The sequence below is a fragment of the Danaus plexippus genome, chromosome 17, assembly GCF_018135715.1.
Source record: "Danaus plexippus chromosome 17, MEX_DaPlex, whole genome shotgun sequence".
In the NCBI taxonomy this organism is placed as follows: domain Eukaryota; kingdom Metazoa; phylum Arthropoda; class Insecta; order Lepidoptera; family Nymphalidae; genus Danaus; species Danaus plexippus.
The window spans coordinates 3,587,468-3,610,988 of NC_083548.1; the positions used below are offsets into that span (position 1 = coordinate 3,587,468).

At 28.0% G+C, this 23,521-nt stretch overlaps 1 protein-coding gene across 1 annotated transcript in view; it reads left to right on the forward strand.

The window, feature by feature from the left end:
- The window catches only part of LOC116771439 (monocarboxylate transporter 4-like), a 33,239-nt gene that overhangs the window by 3,921 nt on the left and 5,797 nt on the right, over positions 1-23,521 (forward strand). The window contains exons 2-4 of the mRNA XM_061523379.1: positions 20,949-21,135; positions 22,154-22,347; positions 22,779-22,917. Of these exons, the coding sequence (XP_061379363.1) occupies positions 22,230-22,347; positions 22,779-22,917 (257 nt within the window). The 5' untranslated portion in view covers positions 20,949-21,135; positions 22,154-22,229. The remainder of the gene's footprint in view (positions 1-20,948; positions 21,136-22,153; positions 22,348-22,778; positions 22,918-23,521) is intronic.

Below are 23,521 nucleotides of genomic sequence, written 5' to 3' on the forward strand. Positions count from 1 at the left end.
CTCGAAGGAGTCAAAGCAAAATGTTTATATAAGAAATTCGGACAAGAAAATTTTGCGATTTCCCCAAAGCACTGCATGGGTTGCTTTTATGGTATTAAAATATTCTTAAAATACATAACTACATTTTTATTTTACTAATAATCGAAGAACAGGGTTTTTTATAGTCATTAATTTAGCTCTGAATGCGTAATATATAAAAAGACATATATTAATAATGCAGGGATTCAGCGTCTGTATTCAGTTCTTGCAACCAAGTGTAAAGAAGATAAGGGAAACCTTTATGCGTCATTTACATGAAAAAAAGCTTTTTAATGTTCTTATCACGTTCAATAGTTTTATTTTTTCTTATTATTAATGGTATTTTCAATGAATATTATACTCATTTTTCAATATCTCAATAATATGATATACCACATGATTGTGGTAATATTTTCTAACAAAGAATTTATGAAATGAAATATAAATCCGACAAAATAAATACAATCACATTCTGTGACTTTGATTCTTCATTCCATATTCACTTCGTTTCCTATCAAGTGAAATCAGGAGACACCCGCATATATCAAATAGTGCTTCGTGGGAAATATTTCATCTCTTTTATGTAAAAACTTGTATTTCATGAGGAAGGGTTAGGAATGAGGTGCGGAGACGAAGCTAGCTAGTCAAAGGACGGATAAATGGAATTTTTTCGTGATATCTTACATTCGTTTCTCCGATGATACAATTTACAATCGATGACACAATATATAGTTTTATATAACTCACAGATCACGTCAAAAATACATAAGTATATATATTTAATATAAATTGACATTGGACACTATTATTAATTATTATTATTATTTTCACATTTATCCATCGCACTTTCATTTGACATTATAGGAACATTTGTTGTCTCTCATAAATAAGCCCATTCACCGACAACAATGTGTTGAAATGCATCAGCTTGGATGAAATCTAAATGTTATAACGTTTTACACTCACCCGCTTCTGTAACAAACGTATACTTGCGTAGTTTAAAACGAATATATTCTATAAATAATTATATCTCATGTATAAATTTAACTTTATAAAGCATATGCAATTATAAAAATTATCTCATGTTAAAATTTAAGGTTACAAAGTTATTATACGAAACCCATGACTTGAATAGTATAAATAAAAAGAGATAAAATCACAAATTTTGCCTCACGATAACCTTTATACGTTGTTATATAAATACCTTCAATCTTTCTCTGTGCTAAGTTCATTCGTGCGTCATAAAAATAAATCTCATTCTCGAGGCTGTGAAAATGAATTATGTCTCAACGTTACTTTGTAGATATATTATTGGTTACTAAGTTTTATTTCCGCGGTAGATAGGATTATCTGCCTAGATAGAGTGGGCGGGGTGACAGGCGTTGAAATGAGATGTAGCGCGTGCAGAATAAATAGAAAAAAGTGTCCCGAAGCGCGAAGAAATACTGGGTTTTTATAGTCTGAACTGTGGGATTTACACGATGAGGTTGCGATTATATCGGTCGGATTAGAAGTTCAGCCGCAGTGCGGATAGTGGAAAAAGAAATTTGTGTTTGAACAAGTACTATATTCTAAGCGTGGCCCAGATATTACGTAATTTATTTCTATCTTTTTTTATCCTTTTTGTTTTATACCTTTGTTTTTTTTAATTAACTATTATTATTGTGATAAAATTGTTAAATAAACACAACCCACAACATTCCTGGAATTCCTCTTTCAGAAATACGTACTGACTCCCCATTTGTCTCTTTTCGATATTAAATATTAGATATTGATAATAATTAAAACAATAATTTTGATTTCCAAATCTCTTTAAAATAGAGGAGCTAGTTATTTTATTACAAAAAAGTTTGATTTTTTTAGAAAATATTTGATCGAATAAAATATTTTTGGTCTTGAAACTATTTTTAAACAATTCGTAAAAATTTTGACAAGTGCACGGCACTCTGGAATCCACTCGGAATAAAAGCAAAATGGTGCTCGTAAGTTTTTGTCTCTTTGTAACTCAATTAAGCGCTTACACCTCAAAAACTTTGAATATGTAACATTAACATAATATGACTTTGCATATTACCCTTTCCTTTGAAACAAACAAAGGCTTTAGATTTTTATTTTTATTTATTTGTATATGAGAAGTGCTGAAAATGAATCTTGATCTTGTGTATAATCAGTATGAATCATAAAAACTTATCTCAATAAATTTTGGAGTTATACAAAAGAATAAACACTGTATAGTTCAGAAACATGGAAATGAGACGACGTTGTACCGTTCAGGACTAGTAACAACTATTTTATTTAATCTTATATTACAATAATTTTGTTTTTTTGTTTAGTCTAATAAAAAGTGTACAATATACATAATCTATTTTGAGCATATCTGTGCCTTTTCTAACTTCTTTTTCTAAATATACGAAAATTTAAAAAAATAATTTAGGGCACACTGCTAAGGCTTTTATGTCAAATTGAAAGTTGTAGCTTGTGAAGATTAAATTCAGTATCTGAAGTTAATAGAAGATATTGCTGCTTTAATTTAATGATTAAGTCGAAATCTGATTCCATAGTCTCTACTTTATTGATGCATAAATAAAAACCAATATACCATCTCCAAAATTACTAAAGTCAGTGATAAATTTTGTAAGACTTGACTACCTACCAGTACTTGACTCCCTAAATGTGAACAAATTTTATATTTTGAAAATAAATTGTCGCTATTTAAATAAAACTTATATTCAAAAATTCAGTATTGTTTTGGTAGTGAGACTTTAGGATGAAACAAATCGAGAAAATATATCATTTTCAAGTCAACTAGACTACATTATTGAAAAAGATTTTTTTTTTATTATTTTAAATATATTTATACTATTTATACTGTCTTAAAACATCACATTCCCGTCAGGTAAAAAATATTTATTCTAATAAAAAAAAATCACCTTCAAAAGGTAAAGCGTCGTTAACATCACTTTACACGTGCCGACATTTTTTCCGAGGGAAATAATTAATTACCCCCTAAGCCCCGTAATTTTAACATTTAAGCGCTGTTCATTTCACAGTTAACAAGATTTCATTTTGTCAGTTTTGTGTTTAGAGATAGAATATCACAGTAAATTTTTATTGATTTAATTAAATTATATGTTAAGTATATATATTAAATAAAATTTCTAAAAGATATTATACAAAACTAATTACAAAAAAAGCTTTGGGGCACTAAATAGAAATTGTCTTTTGTATTATATTAACTTTATTTATTTTTATTTTATAATATTTTTAAAACATTGTCAAGATCGGGCAGTCTTCCAATCGGAGCAGCGATATAATCGCAATTTTATGGTTTTGCAATGACAGTCAACCCCAGAAGCAGGTAACCTAAATCTATTTATTACATATGGTTATTTTTAAAACGGTTATACTCCCACAGATGGTCTATTTTGGTAAAAGATTATACATTATAATAAGTGAAATCAGTTCTGTAACATGGAAATTTATTCTCGTTTATTTATTTCAATTACAAAAACTTAATATGTCACTGTTATAAAATATATTTTCATGTCTTTGTATTACCATAAAATTTCAATAAAACATATACATAGCATATGTTCATTATTTAAATAATATACATAAAAAATAAGGTGTCGTCAAAGTACTTACCTTATTGTAATAAATACAGTAAGTAAATATATTACGAATAAAATATATTTTATTTATTTACTCATAGATGAAGTAGAAATAAAAGTGAAATTGATCCTAAGATACTGACGTTGGTTTAAAAGTTTTGGGTGATAACGATCGCTAAAGACGACTGTGTTCTGAATGTCAAATATAATCCACTACTAAGACGTCATTTATTATAACAAAACTGCTTTTTAAGACACCATTCTACTGGAATACACATACATATTATACACAGATTTGGTTTGGGTTGTTGTTGTTTTATTCTTTTATTAAAATATTTAACGTTTCTTTTTAATCGTTTTTATGGCAAACATAAATAAAATTAGCATACTTCAAGCCATATCATCGTAAACTATGACGCAAATTTACTTTCATTAATGTAAGATAAACAAATAGTCAAGTTTCTACAACAAACCACTTGTAAAGTTATCCCCTTCAAATATAATTACGTAACTTGTCAGAACTCTGCCTGTTATCATTATCGACGTTAAATAAAGTTACAATCACGTATTTATCATATAACTACCAAATATATGGCTAAAGAACCCATATTGCCTACTATGAGAATCCTTTCTGTGCAGTCTACGCGTAATAAGTCCTTTCATCAGCTGACTCCCAACCCCACCAATAAGCCCAAGTAGGCCAATAATCTCATTTCTCTAGGAAAAGTTTATAGGTACCAATATTATCTACTAGATATGAGAGGATTCATCTCGGGAAAGATAGATTATACCTTTATAATTTTATTATTGGTTAAAGTACAGAATTAGTTATGAAAAATATTGTAACTATAATTTCAGAATCGGACATAAAAAATATTTTAACTGAATAAAACTCATTGTTATATCTAGATGTCATCCATTATGAAGAGCATTTCAATGTTTTTATGCATGAGGAAAACTCGCTTAAATAATAAAAAAAAACATTTATATGAATTTTAAACACATTATGTAAATCAATGCAAATAATGTCAATGTGATATGTGGACTATACTGTTCGTTATAATATGAATTTAAACAATATGACTTTTGTCAAAAGTAGTTACTTAATAACTTGTTAATAAAGTACGGTGAATATATTCAAGTCTACAAATCGCGATGATTGGACTATAATACTTTATTAATCCGATAAAAAAATACGGTTTAGTAATTGTTTCAAAGTAAAGCTGAAACAGATCATAATGATTTCGGGTATGAATATATATTTGTGATTATTTCTCGTAGATAATTGAGCATATTTTACGATGTTTCTTAGTCATAAATTGAGGAAGTCATCTGTTTATATTCTAGTTTTCGCAAAAACTCATTTTCATATAAATTAGTTACTGGCTTAAAAAAAAAACCAATTGAATGTTTACTGAATCGGTTAGGATTATGGAAACCAGTTTGATTTTTAGAATATTCTGTGACGAAAAATTTAAAAAGTAAATTTTTTTTTGTAACCTTAAGCTTTTTTTTAACTAGGCTGCAAAATCTTTTCCAGTTTAGTTGAGAGACTATTCTATTTAAATAATAAAATTACAAAAGCAGAAGTTTATGTGTCTTTTATGTTAAGGTTCTGTATCAGTCTTTTCTGTCTCGAATTTATTATTTCTGATAATTGCTGTAGTGAATCAACTTAAAAGTATTGAAACCCAATGAAAAAAATTAATATAAAATCTATGTTATAGTTTGTTTGAGTTTTTGTTTGTCTGTTTGTAAGAACTTCATCAAGAAACGGAAGTGATTTTCCTCTATGAGATCTTCTGTAACATAGAACTGGTTTACAATACAATATAATAATAAATATACATAAATAAGAATACAAATATTAGAGATTCGTAATATTTTTAATGACCTTCTTCAAGGAGAATTACTTTTCCCTATTCAATAAAATAGTATGGTTCGAAGTAATTGTGAACAAAAATTTACATAACGCTACATAAAAATTTTTGGTCTTCTATTGCATGTCATATAGCAACCGGCTGCGGTATAAGGTTAAAGTCAAAAAGCGCTTTGTAAAGCAGACAAGGCCAATATGACGGTGCCAATGGTGCGCATCAGCTGACCATGTTGCGTTTGTACTTTCATAATTTGTAGCATTTCTCTGCTATATTTGTGTGTTTGATCATTGATGTGTAGAATTATTGTGTTCAGTCTTTAAAATACATTTATGATCTAACTATCTATTATTTGTTGTTATATTATGTATGAGTAATAATGAAAAATAAAAAAAATACCATCGAATGTTATTTTATAAATACTGTGAAAAAGCAATATTTTTTACCATTACCAAGTTATAATTTTTCGTTGGCAAATAATTGAGATAAATATTAATTTACTCTGATGAGCATTATGATATGATTATTTACATGACGTAAAAGATTATTCTTGATAATTAATTTCATATTAATAGAAATATCGGATGTTTATTCAGTTTCATTGTGTTCGAATAGTTTCAATACATAATTTTATAATGTAGCGATAATTAAAATAAAAATTAAATAAACAGTGATATTAATTCAAAATACCAAGTGAAGCTGTTTTATATTTAGTTTTATATATTTTCAGCTTCCTAATGTAACGATTAAAACATATACTATCTAAATTTAAATAATAATGAAAGTATTAATAATCTTTCACATAATATGTTGTGTATTAAAGAACATCTGAACAGCTGATAGTTTTTGATCTATTTTAACGAAAATCTTTATCGAAATCGCTTTCGGCGGAGCTTTAATTATATGTGCTCATCTGTTCAAACAATTGTTATTTTTTGAGTTACAGAGACTAACAACTTTCGTACAAAAAATGTTAAGGTTTTGGGCTTCCCAAACATGTATTAATTTTTTCATATATTTACAGTAAGAAGTAAATATTCGTGATGAAGTAAATATTATGAATGATAATGATGTTATGTTTATTGATATATATTTTAAAGTTTTATACGAACTGGTATATAAAAAAAAATCATTTTATTTTCTTATTTGCTTCACTTTTTGTATAATTAATATGGACAATGTTAAATTTTCAAGTGCTCTCAATAACCGGGTCTGTAGGCGGATATTACGTACCCACCGCTTGCATAAGCACTGACCTAAGAACTTCTTTAGAATGAGGTCGCTGTGGAACATTTCTTTATCATCGTGGAAAGGAATATCAACCTACCAATAAAGTAAATGACATTTTCATTTAAAAAATTTTTTAGCCTTTTGTTTACAAAAAAAGTAGTTTTAATTTAACAGTATTTAAAGAACTTGTGTATAGTTCCTCGTTAATGTATATATAACTTTAAAAAAGCATGTTAATAAGAGAGGAAAACATAGAAAATCAAAGTCAAACTTCTCGTTAAAGTTAGATTTATTTGTCTGCTAAGTACCTTAACTAGCTCCCTAGACTTGAGCTTCAGTAAAACAGACTATTAAGACGTGTAGCTAATAATTTTGTTACAAGTAAGCTTTAACGTTTAGGAAGTTACCTACATACATAACACTATTAGTTCTTTATGTACTTCAACAGATAGTGGAATTTGATTGAAATAGTAGAATAGTTACATTGTTATAATCATGAAGTTAAAAAAAATCAGTTTCTTATTTATTTAATTTAAAAAAGCTTGTTACAAATCTAATTGCAAATTAAATATTTAAATTTGGTTTGTTATTATGTTTTTTTGCTGAAGCTTCAGTTGTTTTTAAGTATTTTTGTATGTTTTGTCACTTGAAGGAAACGAAGGCTTTCTAATTGATTTATATATCTAGATGAGAAGATTATGCATTGAATAAAATCACACTTTCATAGTATTCAATTATAATTTAATACTTGTACTGAGTGTAGCTTTTATAAATAAAAAGATAATCAAAAATAGATATCGAGTTAATAAAATTTTTACAATACGTTAACTAAACCATACACAACCTTTGTATTAACTTTTTGATGAAGAACTCTTTCCACTCACATTTGGAAGCATGGAAAAGTTAGGCATACTTTTATCATAGTGCCTGAGATTTTGCTCTCAATATAGGAAAAGCAGTGTTACTATCGCTTGTTTTAGCCTCGATACATATATTGCAGAATATATATTAATATTTATTAAAATCTGTTTGCAAAGTTGTGTCGAAAAATCTATCTTTATGTATATTTGTTAACAATGGAAGCGTTACAATTCATATGGGTGCGTGCTATAGAAAATCTTAGTTACTACGGAGATGTCTTTAATGTTTAAGTGATAAGTTTTTAGGAATCCTTAAAAAATAAATAAACCAGATTTAATATTCACAAATTTAAGAATAAAGTGCAGTCTGCTGATATAGAAATTTTAACTTAATTTACTGTACTGAACACAAAGTGTAAATAATACCACGAATTCTCACTAGCAAGAACATTTACTAACGTGACAACCAGCGTGGAAAACTTCGCATTAATTTAATGGAATGAATAAATTAAAAAATTTATGTTTCAGTTAGTTCAATGTTAGCAACTGAATAGTACTTAAGAACTTTCTGTTAATTGCAGTAATGAAAGACCGGTTTTAATTTAATTATTTGACATTTACTTTGAAAACTTAAATTGAAATACTTATATAATTTTTCGATAGAATTGTATAGGAGTACACATTACAGACTTTGAAATGAGTGGTAAAGTTAAGTTTTACATGAACGTGAAAAATATCTTTAGAAATTAGACCAAACACTAGAGGTGGCAGGTGTATAATATACGAGTATGTGTATATAATAAATGACCTACTTTTTAATTTAATACTAGAGTTTTTTTACAGTTTCCTTTTTATGTATATGCAAACACACACACACACACACATAAACACACACAAGCACACATAAATACATACATACATATACATAAATACATATATATATATATATATATATATATATATATAAATTGAATGAACAAGAGTGAAGTAGCATAACAATATCAATGAAATAATCATCAAACTTTATTAAATCGAAACGATCGGACTGCGCTTTATACGGACCAAGTTTGTTTTGTGTTCCATCTACAATACTACTTTGTTGCTTGAATTACTTCCTCGGCTTGGCTCTCGATCAATTATTAATTCAACGTTTTAGTAACCGTGGTTTTTATGTTTTAAAGCGATACATTTTCGGTTTAGGTCTATGGTATAAAACGTTAACGTCAGAAATTAATTTACTTTGCTGACAGTTTAATCAATTTCGAATAATATTTCACCGTTCACACGTTATGTGTTGGTAAATTATTTCCTTTCATATGACAAAATGTTATATTTGATTTAATTGTTTGTCATACAATTATTTCCTTACAACATAGGGATCTTCATAATATCTTTAGAATTTGAAAATGTTCTCTACTTTTACACTAGGGCGGCGTGTACGCAATATTCTATATCAAATATTACGCTCCCGGGTTATCCACATTAGGGATAATTACAGAGGTTAACCTGGTCGTTATTCAGTCGAGGATTCTCGCTTTAGTGTAACCGTCTTTGTGGTTACGGTGTCCCTTACGTCAGGTAAGTACAGGTTAGCCATCCTAATTCAACGACCTCTTTTTGTTTCTGGCAATCTTACTTCAGGGATTCTTGTAAACTTTAATAGAGCCATATTACAGATTCAAATGGCAGTTATCAATGTAGAGTTTCAATATAAATTTTATATAAAAGTACCTTTTTTGCTTAACTTATGACAAGTAGTTTGTTGTTAACTTATGTCGTTCAAGAAGAATAAAGTAATAAAAGTTCTTGTATTATTTTTGTAAGAAAATTTGTAAATATTTTGTTACAAAAATCAACATCGTCATCAATGGAGACAATATTTTGTGTTAATATATATATTAAAATAATGACAATATATAAAATTATAATTATTTTTAATTATAGTAGCCAGTCTTGGAGCAGGACTGCTTTTACTTATTGCTTTACTTCATCATTATTAAATATAAAAAACACCAAACAGAAAACAATGTCTAGTTTTATTTTATAATAGTGAAAGTATTTGCTAAATTATTGATTAAACACAATGACATTTATCGTAAATATTTTAACACTGTCCATTAGTCTGGATTGCCAATCAGGCACAAAGCCATCATAAAATTTACAGTCACCACGAGCCACTAATTGGAACACCATTTTTCTCATTATACTCACAGTTTTCTCAATCGTGAACTTCATTTACGTTGCACTTCTTTACCTTTAAATAACAAAGAGAATTGTAGCAGTAGATCTGTTTATTTTTTTTAAGCGGACTGTAACGCTTACACTTGTTATATTTATGTATGTATAAGTATTTGACTTTTTGACTTTAACCAATAATATCACAATCTAAATTTAAAAGTAAGAATCATAATGACATGAAATGGGCCAACATTTTCGTGCATTTTCTTATAAAATACTTATTTATTTTTCAGATATTTCTGAGTTCACTATTTGAATATAAAATGAATGTTATAATTATTTATATAAAAAGATTTATTGCAAAACAATATTTTAAAATATAAATTTACGAACTATCTTTGCTCGAAATTTTCAAACTAATGAAATCTAATTGGTTTGGAAATTTCGATTAATTCAGTTTTAAATATATATATATATATATCTAGGTACCAGCCCCGGCTTCGCACGGACTAATTACAAAAAATATAAAATAGCCTATTTAATTTTGAGAATTAATAATCTTATATTATGATAACTTTCAAATGGTAAGCCCGATTTAAATGATTTAAAAAGTTATTTACAGATAATAATGTAGGCTTGAAAACGAAGTGATTTATTTTGATAAGACTAAATACCGTATTTATGTAAATAGCTTTCCAATAAACGCTTTAGGAATGCCAATTTTTAAAAGTTGTAAAATGGATATAGTATGTTATCCATAAGGTATAGATATATGTCACAGCGAACTTTTCTGTAGACCTATGTATATAAGATACACAATTCCACTATATATTATTTTGTTATATCTCAAAGACTTTAGGCAGCGTTTTCGTTACAAGCTCTCAGAAATCTCAATTTTTCCCGTCATCTTCAACAAATATCGTTAATGTACACACAAGTTAATACAAAAACTTTACAAATTATATACTAAAACCTTCCTCGAGAATCACGCTATCGTGTGGTGATAACTGTATGATAATTGGTGTAGTAGTTTTTCCGTTTATCGCGAACAGACAGACAGATAGACGCGGCCAGGGACTTTGTTTTAAATATAAGAAGAAACATTTTTATTAAGAAAAATAATATATTTATTAAAACGAGCAAAATAGTTTATTATATATGTTGAAAATAATATGAAAATATTTACAAAGTTTTGTACGCAATAGTTGTCTCCACCTTAGAACCAAAATTTAAACTTAAACTCAGTTTTCCGTTTTGGTAACGTGAAGATTATGGAAATTTGACTCTTTGGTCTCGTAAATTGAGTAAACGAGTACATACGAATACATATATATATTATGTATGTAACGTAAGTCATCTTAAAGATATTAAAAACAAAAATGTTACATTTTCTGTAATGGTAATTAAAAACTACAGTCATTATATTTTTTACCTAATATTTGGTGTCCCAAAAGAAATAAAAAAGCCCTCAATTCTAGGTAAGAACAATTATTCCAACAATAAGTTGTTATAGCGAATAAATGTGAAGAATTAAAAATGGAAGGTTGAGTAAAATTTATAAGCAAAGGAAATAAAACTCAAAATGAATATCATTTTAAATTATCACGTCATATTTTAGCCACATCATAATTGATTTTAATTACAGTTACTAATTCTTCATTATCATATATTTAAAAAACCGCTAAAAACTACATGGTATTTCATGGCAAGAATGTACTTATTATAATGAATGAACAGGAAAATTAAAAAATCTGGGACGCTGTATTCAAGAAATCACAAGTTCGAACTTTGTTTGTGTAAAGTTTGAAATATTTATCTATACTAATACTTTATCCTTTATTTGAATTTAATTATTTGACTTCAATTTGTGTGAATGTCTAGCTAAATACTTTAATCGTTATATCATTTAGCTATGGAAGGCAATTGTTTGTTAGACAGAATAAGTTTTTGGGTGAAAAAATTGACGCAGCGTTTTACGTACACCATGGCTAAAAGCAATGAAAAACAAAATTGGTAGCACGTATCATATAAAGTGCTTAATAACTTGCGTTTAAATTTACACTTTTATGAACAATATTATTGTTACGTTTGATGTTATTAAGTTACATGCAACAGTTACGTTTGTTTCTTTATATTTTTAATTAAGACTTGTTCAAACAAATTTCTTTTGTGTATTTTATAATTAAGATTCTTATAACTTTAAAAATGTGGTGTAATTAACTAATTGGTCATAAATATATAATGACATATTGTTAATAATATATATATAAGTACTCCTATAGCGTCAAAATAGATTGAAAATACAAGGAATAGTGTTGAGGATAACCCAGTGAACTTGTCTGGTATACTGCTATGTGCCTTTATGTTCAAATCCACGTGTAGCAATGGTCGTAACATTATAATCCAAGTATAATTTTATGGTCTCAATACTAAAATTAAAGGAGTATTTGAGTCCAAAGACTCCTTATCAATATACGATAACATTTTGAAAACCTGTAGAAGATATTTTGTGTTACATAGAAAAGTAATTACTTAATATTGTAATCATGTAATGTTATTTCCAATTCACACAAAAATTTATCTTTCACACAAAAATAATACTTATTGATTTGTTATAATACAGTTTTTTTTTAACTTAGAAAGGATTGTTGACAAAATAAAAATATTATTGTTCAAGGAGACAATATATTAGTATTTAAATCATTTCTACATCTTATCATGAAATATCCAAGAAGTCTTAATAACGGAGAGTTATTTCTTAGTATTAAAACTATATTTCCCAGGAGATACCAATGTTCCTTGAATTATGTATAAAAATTGCGTTAATCAATATTAATGTACCAAGGAATATAATGAACATATCATAAAATCTCGTATACTTAGAAACAGTACTATGATTGTTTTCTTTATAAAAAGAAAAGTTGCATCTTACCATTTTTTAAGACACAAATTGGTCGTTTAATATGTCATATATAAATACATACAATTTAAATTTTATTTGAAGTAAAACCTATTTTAATATCATTTGATATACAATGTTACTTTATGTAAAACTTGCATATAATTAAATCTGAACAAGAAAAGTTTCTTATATAAAAGTTTTCACAAATTTTCTCTACCAGTCAAAGGAAACTCATTAAAGGAGTTGGGTATTCAAGGCGAGTTGTCTTTGACTTATAAGGTATGAATTGTATTTGTTGTAAATTGAAATTTATGAAATGAAATGGTAAGATGAAAATATTATACTCTTAACTACAAATTATACATATGACTCTATTCTTGTTAGTTGTAAGTTGAAGCCAAAAAGACTGATTAAAGACCTTTTCACATATTCATGCTTAATAATTTAAACTTGAGTGAACCTTAAAAAATTCGTTGATAGGTAATTTTTCTTTTTGTTTTGTTTGTTTGTCTTGACATGAACAAAAATATAACATTTTATTAATTAATTTCGTTTTTCATTCGGTTCTTCTCATATAAATTTCAGTAAAACTTTTTTTTGGTAGTTTAAAAGATTTATGTAACTTGAGACTATGAAACTCGTATTAGGAACCTTTATTCTGAACTCCATATGTATGGTTCTAAACCAAGGGAATATCCATAGAATAGAGGAAGCTAACGACCACACGTTCAAAACATCAATCTTTAAGAATGAAGCAGGTTTTATTTCTTTTGATGGTTACACAATGATGATAGATTATAATCTTGTTGTTTTATTCTTATACATTATTTAAAGGTTTCCTTAAAGTTTGCCTCAATATTGAAATTGATACTTCAAAAATTGAAAAAATCTTGAGTAATTATTAAAATCGAGTATCGATTTATTTGTGTATTAATTAAAATGAAAGTTACAAAAAAATATTTGTTCCATAAAAGATCTTTATCTTTTGGTCAAGTATCCCAGAGGATCAAAAGGGAAGCCGCTAAGCCAAGTGTCGAATACCTTAGCAGTCTAATATCTCACATTCATGAAATTACTGGGATAAATTGAAATTAATGTTTCAGACCGTTCATCAATCATTAGTGCTAATTGTGTTTCAACAAAATTTCATTTTAAAAGGAGTACAATCGTGATCGGAAGTAAGTACTTTGTGAAGTGTAGTGGCGTTAAGGAATCAATTGCTTTCGATTGCATTTGCAATTCACTGTGGAGTTTATTCAGTGCACCAATGAACCTGATGTAACACTCACATTAATGGTTCCGACACCTTCTACACTATAATATAGTGAGATTAAAACGGATGTTCTTTTCATAAATGCTACTATGGTGAGATATTACTATATAAAGGGATTTTAATAATATTGTTTGGAAATAATCACATAAAATATTTTATATATGAAATAGTCACTCGTTACCTGGTTTATTTTATAACAATCACAGATTAAACGTCAAGAATTGTTTACTGTTTACTGTTTTTACAAAATGCGTAAACACAATAATAAGTTATTGTTCAGTATTTATGATAAATCAGATTTTTTATACATCAACACATCCTACTTCTATTTATTTAATAAATATAAGAGCTTGTGCGTGTTCGTGCGTATATATTATCTTTACTCAATCACGCAAAAATACGAAATCAGATTAGATGTATTCATATGGTTTGTTGGCAATAGAGCCATAATCAAATATTATACTGTAATATAATCTTTAAATTGAAAAGTTCGGTAGTAAAATTTAAATATGAAGCATAAGTCGAGGAAAGAATGTAATATTTCATAAACCATATACTCTGAATATATTTTAAGAAACTAACTGCACCTTTGTGTTGATATGTGGCGTTTGTAAGGGCTGTTTTATGATTTCTATTAAAACAAAAAAATATCAACGAAAATTAAACAAAAAAGTCGACCGAACTTATTTTATTTAAATGTTACTACAATTAAAAGCCTTTGCACTTAAACTTTTTAACAAACAATTTTTTATAATACATTTTTTTTTAATTGTACTGTGAAAGTAAATTCAGCTTGAATAAAAATTTGCCAAGTAAATATAACTCGTCAAGGGCTATAATTTTTTTATTTATCGTTGAGCTTAAATGTATCTCCCACTGTTGATATAGGATGAGTGGGAGTAATGTCGGTCTCTAGAGATATGACAGATTGTAACAAATATTATTAATGAGCAGTAATTATTTTGGGAATACAACACTTAAGTGCTTTCACCAGGTCATATAAAAGTACCAAAATGCTTCCACTATTTCTTTTGAAAAGATTAATGATTCAGACGAGTGGCCATTAGTGGTCATTTTGAACTTTTTGCACTTTTAAAACTATTCATCTATGTCATATCCGAATAAAAACGTTTTGAAATTAAAGTAGTCACTTTTTCCCGGCTTTTAGTTTTGGTTACGGCATTCAATTATTAAACTTTAATAATTTAGTTGAGACGTTGTTACTCAAAGGTTAGGTCGTATATAAGTTGATGGAATAACCTTTGTGTGGTTCGTAAGAAGTGAAATGAAATAGTTTTATAGTAATAATAATTCTTAAAGATCAATATTTGTCATCGCATACAATACAGTATACGTTATAGAATTAAAAAAAAAATACAAAAATATAACGGATAAGCAAAATAATTTAGATAACTATAAGCAATGCTTAATTAATAATGTTGAGTAAACCTTCATTACTTTTTATTTTATAGAATGTCAATAAATACATGAACTAAGTCTTTAATTATATGGGATATTAAAATTTTTAAATCTGTTAAGCTATAAAATATGATTTACTCAAATGAGTAAATTTCAGTTAAATTAAAAAATAGCTGACATTTCGCTTAGAATTTTTACCTTGTAAAGCATTTTAGGTGAGTTAATATGTAAAAGTTAGAAACGATAGGATCACTTCATTTGTATTCAAGTAATGTATGGTTTTAATACTGAAAACCAAACTGACACTTTCACAAAAGGCGTTAGGGCTTAATGATTGCTAAAGAAATATTTACTGAGTGAGTTATAACTGACTAACTATTGATTTTTTTTGTATAATTACTTGATTTTTTTTCATAATTATAAAATTTTAGGAACAACATTTTTGGATTATATAATTAAAAAAAATTTAACAATTAGGTACAGTTTTCCAGCTCAACTATCACCAAAATCATATAGTAATAAGAATACATTAAGTAATTTGTTATATTTTGGACCTTCTGATAGAGAGAAGAATATTAATATTTAAACTTACGTAGGTCGAATAAATGGTTAAAGTCATTATCTTGTAATGTATGTACATATATAAATAAGCTAAATTTGCTTAAAACATGTCGTGCATAATATGAAGACTAAAAGACCTGGTTGGGTTATCATAAAACGTCTTCCCGTTTTGGCTTTTATGAGAAGATTAAATGATGCTATAATTTATTAAATATGCACATATTTAAATATAACCTGTCACATTATATACAGCTACAGGATCGTAGGAGTAAGATTTGCTATTGTTCGAAGAAAGGAGTGGTTGTGCCAGCCTTTTATTCAAATATGTAACACCTCTTGTATGCCTTTATGAAATTATCTATTCAAACGCAAATGTGAAGGCTTATTAAGACTATAACCACACAGAATATTAAATGCAATGAAACGTCATTGAGATATTGCTGTAGTATATTAAAATAATATATTTAAATTACTGTCTGAAAGCTCTTAAACTACGTGTCTACAGATGTGTATCCAGCGACTTATTAGTTTCATAAATTATACAATTGAACAACCCCCTTAAATCAACTCCAATAGATATATCTTGCTTATACACTAAGATCAAACTTAGTTACAAGAAGCGTTCAATAATATCGGAACAGATGATTGTGCCAGCCACTAAAATGTGAATTTTAATCAAAAATAATAATAAATAAAATAAACTAAAAAGATACGAAATATACAATAAGGATACAGGTAGAATTATAAAGACAAGAAAAAGTGACTGATTTAGATTTACATACATGTACATTTACGTGGGGTTGACTATAGTTTCAGAATCAGGAATAATAAACTAAATAAATCATTAAATAACCATTTAACACCAAAATATATTCAGATAAACTAATGTTGGTTACAATTCTGTTAGAAAAGCTATTTCTAACGTTAATAAACTTATCGTATGATTGCTGTCTGGCCTGGTCTTTAGAAGCTGTTTTCAATTCAATAGTCATCAATTGTTAGTCTAGGACTATATTAACTATGAAACTAATTGCTTTTTTTACCTTTTCACTGTCAGTTCATTTACTTACGTTTACGGAATCATTAACTAATGCAAAGAATTAAAACTATTACCATCTTAATATTCCAACTTACCAGAGTAACTATAAAAGTCAATAGTAGATGTATAATAAGTAGATATGTGTTAAGACTTTGTTTCTATTAGTTCACATTATTTATCCAACGTGTTTTTTATATTTTTAAGACAAAAAAAATATTGACAGGTCATACTTAATATAAGAAGTGTAACGTGATTACAACTAAAAATAATAAGTACAACACTTATTTAATTAAAAAATCTGTCCTGTCGTATATTATAACAAATAAACAAACAGATCAATTCGATCTTGCTTTCAACTTCGTTAATTATTCTTGAATAGATAATGAATACAGAAACGATCTTCTGTTTGGTATTCTTATGTATCAGATTACTTAATTAATACAAAAATACGATCTGTATAGCATGGTTTTTAAAATTTGAGATACGAAAGTAAGTTAAAGCAATATCTTTAATAATGTATGTACCGCTGTTTATTTTTTATGTCGATTAAATAAAATGATACAAAAACGATATTAATACAATGAGAAATGTTTCTTATCTTAAACTGTAAAAAGAATTTCCAAAGTATTACATTTTTTTTTACGTACATTCAGAGGTTATTCAATGTCAAAGCAAATTTTTTTGTTTATAGATATTAAACAACATAATACTTTTTGTACTAAATAAAATTAGGCAGCTTAATTGGGAATGTAACTACTGCTCATTTTCACATTTATGTAACAATACATATGTGTAAATGAGAATTCTTTCTCTGTCTGATTAAATGAGGGAACCGTCTTCATAATGAGAGCACCTGTTCGTGTGGAATGTAATACAAAATAACCTTCGTACGTTTTATTAAGGTCTCAGGTCATGTTTGATGTTAAGATTTATGTTGAAAAGTTGAATGTACAAATTAAAAATACTTTTAAACGGGACGTTTGTCAGTAAATTGGAATGATATTTGTACTGTTGATTTTTTATATCTATGTATATTATTGGTGGAATAAATAGGGTACTTTTATATACGGAATATTTAAACTAGAAAATATGATGGGTTACATTGCTAAAGTTTTTATACAAATATTTAATCAGTACAAAAAGCTTTGCCTTAAAAATTTAATCTGCTTTCTCTAAGTGTTAAAAGACGAAAGAATCAATGACAACAGAAGTATCTATACAATACCAATATCTAAGTTATAATCGAAAGTTGTGATACTTTTAAAAACGATCAATTATGATATAATTGTAGTTCAGTCGAATGAAAAGAAGCAGTTAGTCAAACTTCTTTCTAAATTCAGAGAGAATGGGTGTCAGTAACTTGAATAAGTTCAATTTCTATAACACTTAATTGCCTAGGTAGATAGTAATCATTCTTATATGGTCATCTCGCGAAATTTACAGTACATCAATAGTTGATGCAAATCTCTAACAAAACAAATTTTTTTGGCAAACAACTTAGATAGCTATTCAATCTTAGTTATTTGCGAAGAACCTATAATATCGTGTAACATATTTCATAGCCGTGACGATCAAATACAGTTTTAAACATAGATTGTATTAAACTATGCAAATAACAAACAAGAAAAGGTGCTTTCAGCTACTACTGTATACAATTAAGCCGTAATTCAAACATAAAACTAATTAATTACTCAGACATCCTGTGTCTGATTTACTGCGAGGTTGTTTTGATTAATATGTTTCGTTCATTTTTTCTAAATAATAAATGTCTGTATTTTATAAGGAACGTTGAGTGTAGCGTTCATAAATTGTTTGTAACACGGTTTTCGAGAACACTGGGAATATGTATATGATGAATTCTTATATTTATCCGGAACTGGTCTAAGAAGGAAATAAGTTGAGGAAACATGTATATTTTGCATAAAAAAAATCTAAAATGTGGCCCGCCCTATCTGACTAGCTTGATGGCTTAATCTTTGAATCCTCTTATTTAGGTGGGTTGCTTGAGTCTGTAAGTGGGTTTGGTTTATACAAATGAAACTAGTATTATTCGGATTTACTACGCGGATTTTATTATTTAAAAACTACATAATCCCGACACCTCGTCTGCCCGTGATCACGGTTGCTGCCGTAACCGAAACGTCGGGATTATGTAGTTTTTAAATAATAAAATCCGCGTAGTAAATCCGAATAATACTAGTTTTATTTAAATGAATACTCGCAAAAATCTTAGATCTCATTATTTAGTTTATACAATTCAAAGTAATTTACACTAGTATATTAATCTAAGCTTCAATAATTATTAGAAAAAAAATTTAAGCAATGATACATAAAATTTTAAAATAAAATTTTAAGACGCCGTTAATGTGGTTCTCGATGCGTTTCTGAGCCATTGATCTGAATATTATAGAACTTTGGAAATAATTTCTTACATAAGAGAGGTTTCCTTTGAAAATGTACATATTATCAATATCAGGATAAAAAGTTTCTCTAAAAAGAGAACGAGGCTACTGCCATTTACATTACAAATATGTGAGTTGATTGTTTATAATATCAACAAGTCAAGACGTCTTGAGGCAAAAAATTAAAACGCTTTCATACAAAAAAATCTATTTTACAAGAGATTTATTTTTCCACTTTTGTTTTCCCATTGACCTAAGAAAAACTCATTTATCTTTTAATATGAGGCTGGTGTAACTTCTGTTCTACATAAATTATGTCTTCTATAATTTATCACTTTTGCTCTTTGTGTAAAATTATAACACGTTCTCTTAATTAATGCGTGACATGCTAAGCCCCTAGTTAACTACATGTAATTGCAATGATTAAGTGTTTGTTTTAATAACTTTTTATCCTACAATTTGAGTTGCGAACGTATTTAAGGTAATTAATTTAAAAAAAAAAACAAGAAAACGATAATGATTATAAGGAAAATAACGTTTACCTTTTTATGAAAGATAGATTTTGTTCTCTACCAAAATAAAATGAACTCATTTGAATCGATACATACGAAGTCACGTTTTAAAACGAAGGATTACTGAAAATTGTTTTATACATGTTTGTATGTGTTAAATTATCCACATGAAATTGGTAAGCAAATTTATAATGAAATTTTATGCAGGGACTTACCTTTGCTCAATGTATCAAAATTATAGTTGCAATTTAAATTACTTTATTGACTTAGAACGTTACGCACTATAAACATTACATCAAAAATGGAAAAACATACACTTTATAAAAAAATCTCAAATATAACATAACGGATAAAACAGAAAATAATATTTGAGAATCGTTCAAATTTCAATAAGGAACCAATGAATTGTCAAAGAACATTGTAACCAACGAATGACCATTGCTATAAGAGCAGAACGCGTGTTTGTGCATATCTAATGTATTCCCAACCATTACCTGCGATTTATTGCCGTGGCACGTTTGAATTTAAATAGTCAATTGAAATAATCCGAAAATACATATTGAGTTTACAATTATTCTCTCTTAAATGTTCAACTAGTTAGAAGTACTTTTTAAAAATATGTCAAATAAAAAAAACTGATTTATATATAATTAAGTTTTGATTAAAATTTATATCAATCGGTTTGAAATAGCGATCCTATTAAATATTGTTAGCGTTTATTTTAATCTTTGTCAGGAGCACCTGCTCTGAATACTAATGTCATAATTAGTTAATGTCGCTCTATACTAAATATCATGTTTTTGTAACAAAGATATCCTGAATATTAATACAATCTGACCCGTTCCTTAAGTTCAACATAGAATATTCTGTATTGTATGCAAATTGTGCGCCGTCTTCTCTTCTAGGAAGCACGTCCAAAACATTGAATTTAAACATCTATTTAAGGAGATTTCACTCCATAAATTTGGCTATTTACATTTTGTACCGTGTTGAATATATATTGAGTATGCTTAAATAAATATGTACAAAGTGTCATGTTAAGTGATTTTCCCTTTTATCTTTATAGGTACAAGATGAAGGCATTTCCAGTGTTGAGGAACTGAAGAGTGTTATGATTTTTTCATAATGTGTTGAGGCGTAGGGAGAATGCGGAAGAGTGCGAATTCTCCGCATTTGTGACGGCAGACGGCTCGAATGCGTCGCGGAAGTGTATATAGTGTTTGCGAGGGTGTGGAGAGGTGTACTTGCACCAGGTATGAAAGAATATTATATTATAGAAATATAGAAATAATATTACTTAATAGACATAAAATATCCTCTTAGTAAAATTAAATCAATTGATAGCAAACTTCCGAATCAGTTGAACATAAGTTAAACGTCAATACTAAAAATAATTTAGAATCCACTATTAATAAATAAATTTCTTACGTAGGTGCAAGGTCATAAGAAATCGTATTTTAATAAAATTATTTTTGGGTCCTTCGTCTCTCAAACTCCACATAAATTTTTCTATTTACATAATAATTAATTCTCATTAATAATTCATCATTAAAACACACATATTTGTACGATATTAAAATACTACTAGTTGCTACTTCTATTAAATCTCAATTTCGTTTCAATTTTATCTTTTCCAGTCTTCTCTAAACACTAACGTTTACGACTTTTACAAAGTGTAAAACACAATTTAAAAGAAAATCCCTCAACGATTTGCCGCAGATTGTCTTCAGAGATAAAACTTTTTAACGATAGTTAAACAACTAATTTTGAAACTTACAATGTTTTGAAATATTTTAATTTTTAACATATATTAAGTGAGGATACAAAATTTTAGAGGTAATTTTAAAAGTACGTATAAAATGAAATTACAATGGGTAATCTCAGTGATGTCTTTAAAGTGATCTTTAGTCATGATATTGAAACTGCAGAATTATGTCTTTTATGACTTATGTCTAAGGTCTCTCTTTTCTCACTTTTGTTGGTTCACACAGCATGCACTTTATTTAACTATAACTTATTTATTATTTTTTATTGTAAAACTGTAATTATTATATAACACTTACTATCTCCAAAGAATCCATTCAGACTATCCTCGATGTTATAATCATATAAACCATTCTTATTAATTTCTTCGTTCTAAGCTTGTAACATCAACAGGACATAATTATGTAATACGTTAACATTAATTTCTTTATCACCGGTACAATCTACAAATTATTTTGCTAAACACAATGTTTCTTGATTATTAAATGACACGGTGTATATGTGTAGGTAGCAGGGGCGCGGGCGGGGGTGCGGGTGTGGGTGCGGGTGCGGGTGCGGCTGCGATTGCGGCCATGGCGGGCTGATGGAAGCAGGCTGGTGGTCTCCGTCGCCGTCGGCATCGCCGCCGCCGCCGCCCCGCGCCCCGCCGCGCTGCCGCTGTCGACCACTCTCCAATAGCTATAACTGCTTACCTCATTACGGTAAATAGTGATATACAAAGAACCATAAAATATTGTCTTCATCATATTAATAATTAGAAAGCTGTGTTGGTGAGAAAAACACTACTTACTATATTAACGATTCGGAATTAGACAAAAAACTCAAAAAAAAATTTTTTTCTTTTTAAGCGGTTAGATATTTTTATGGTTGTTTTCCTTTATGAATATTACCAACATAGTCATTTGTATTGTCTGAAATTTTAACAAATTTTTATAACTGATTTTTTTTTTTTATTCTACAATTTATGAATTAGGCTATAAGTGATGTATACAAATTAAATATATAAGATATTAAAATGCTATTTTAGTTTCAGAGTAAATATTGTAGCGAATCGGCCTATAATTTAATAGATAAATTATTGCTATAGAATAATCGTGGTATTTATATAATATGTATAAGGCGGTTTAAACAGATGTCGAAGATGAGTCGACCGGTGGAGCGCTCCGTGAACGTGAATTGCGATCATTGCACCGCACAGTGCCCGCACTGCGACGTCGGGAACTTGACACTCGGGCCATCAAGCATCATTTCTATCCAGAGGGAGGTTGGGGGTATGTTAAAACGAATCTCATAAAAGACTTGCTCTAGAACACAATTGCTCTTTTGTTTAACATGATATAACAAAAGCTTTGACAAGAGTATATTAAAAAAGAGCTACTGTATCTTTTAAATAGCTATCTTTCAAATTTAACCTTTTGTCGAAATCAGATTATATTGAAATGATTTAATGGAAAATCATTACTGAATTTATTTCATAATTTAAATATAATGTTATATAAAGCGTAATTTATAAATAAAAAATATTTTTTTACGAAGATTTCACACTCCATTTATCCTGATAAATAAATTTACACATTTTGTGTTCAGTCACTTGTAATTGCCATGAACAAGATTACTCGTATTATCTTCCACATTAAACTGTCACACACAGTTATAATAACTAACTTGGTGTTCGGTACCTATCACCTATTCACATAATCGTTTTAACTATATGTCATGGAAATGAAAATAAAAATTTTACAATTCATTAATTACATAGGAGATAGTATTTCTATTTAGTAAGTATAGCAACATGATCAACATTGCAGACTTGAAACAATTAATAAGCATAAAATTAATTTATATGAAGATTTTAATTAAGCCTTTATATTTTTT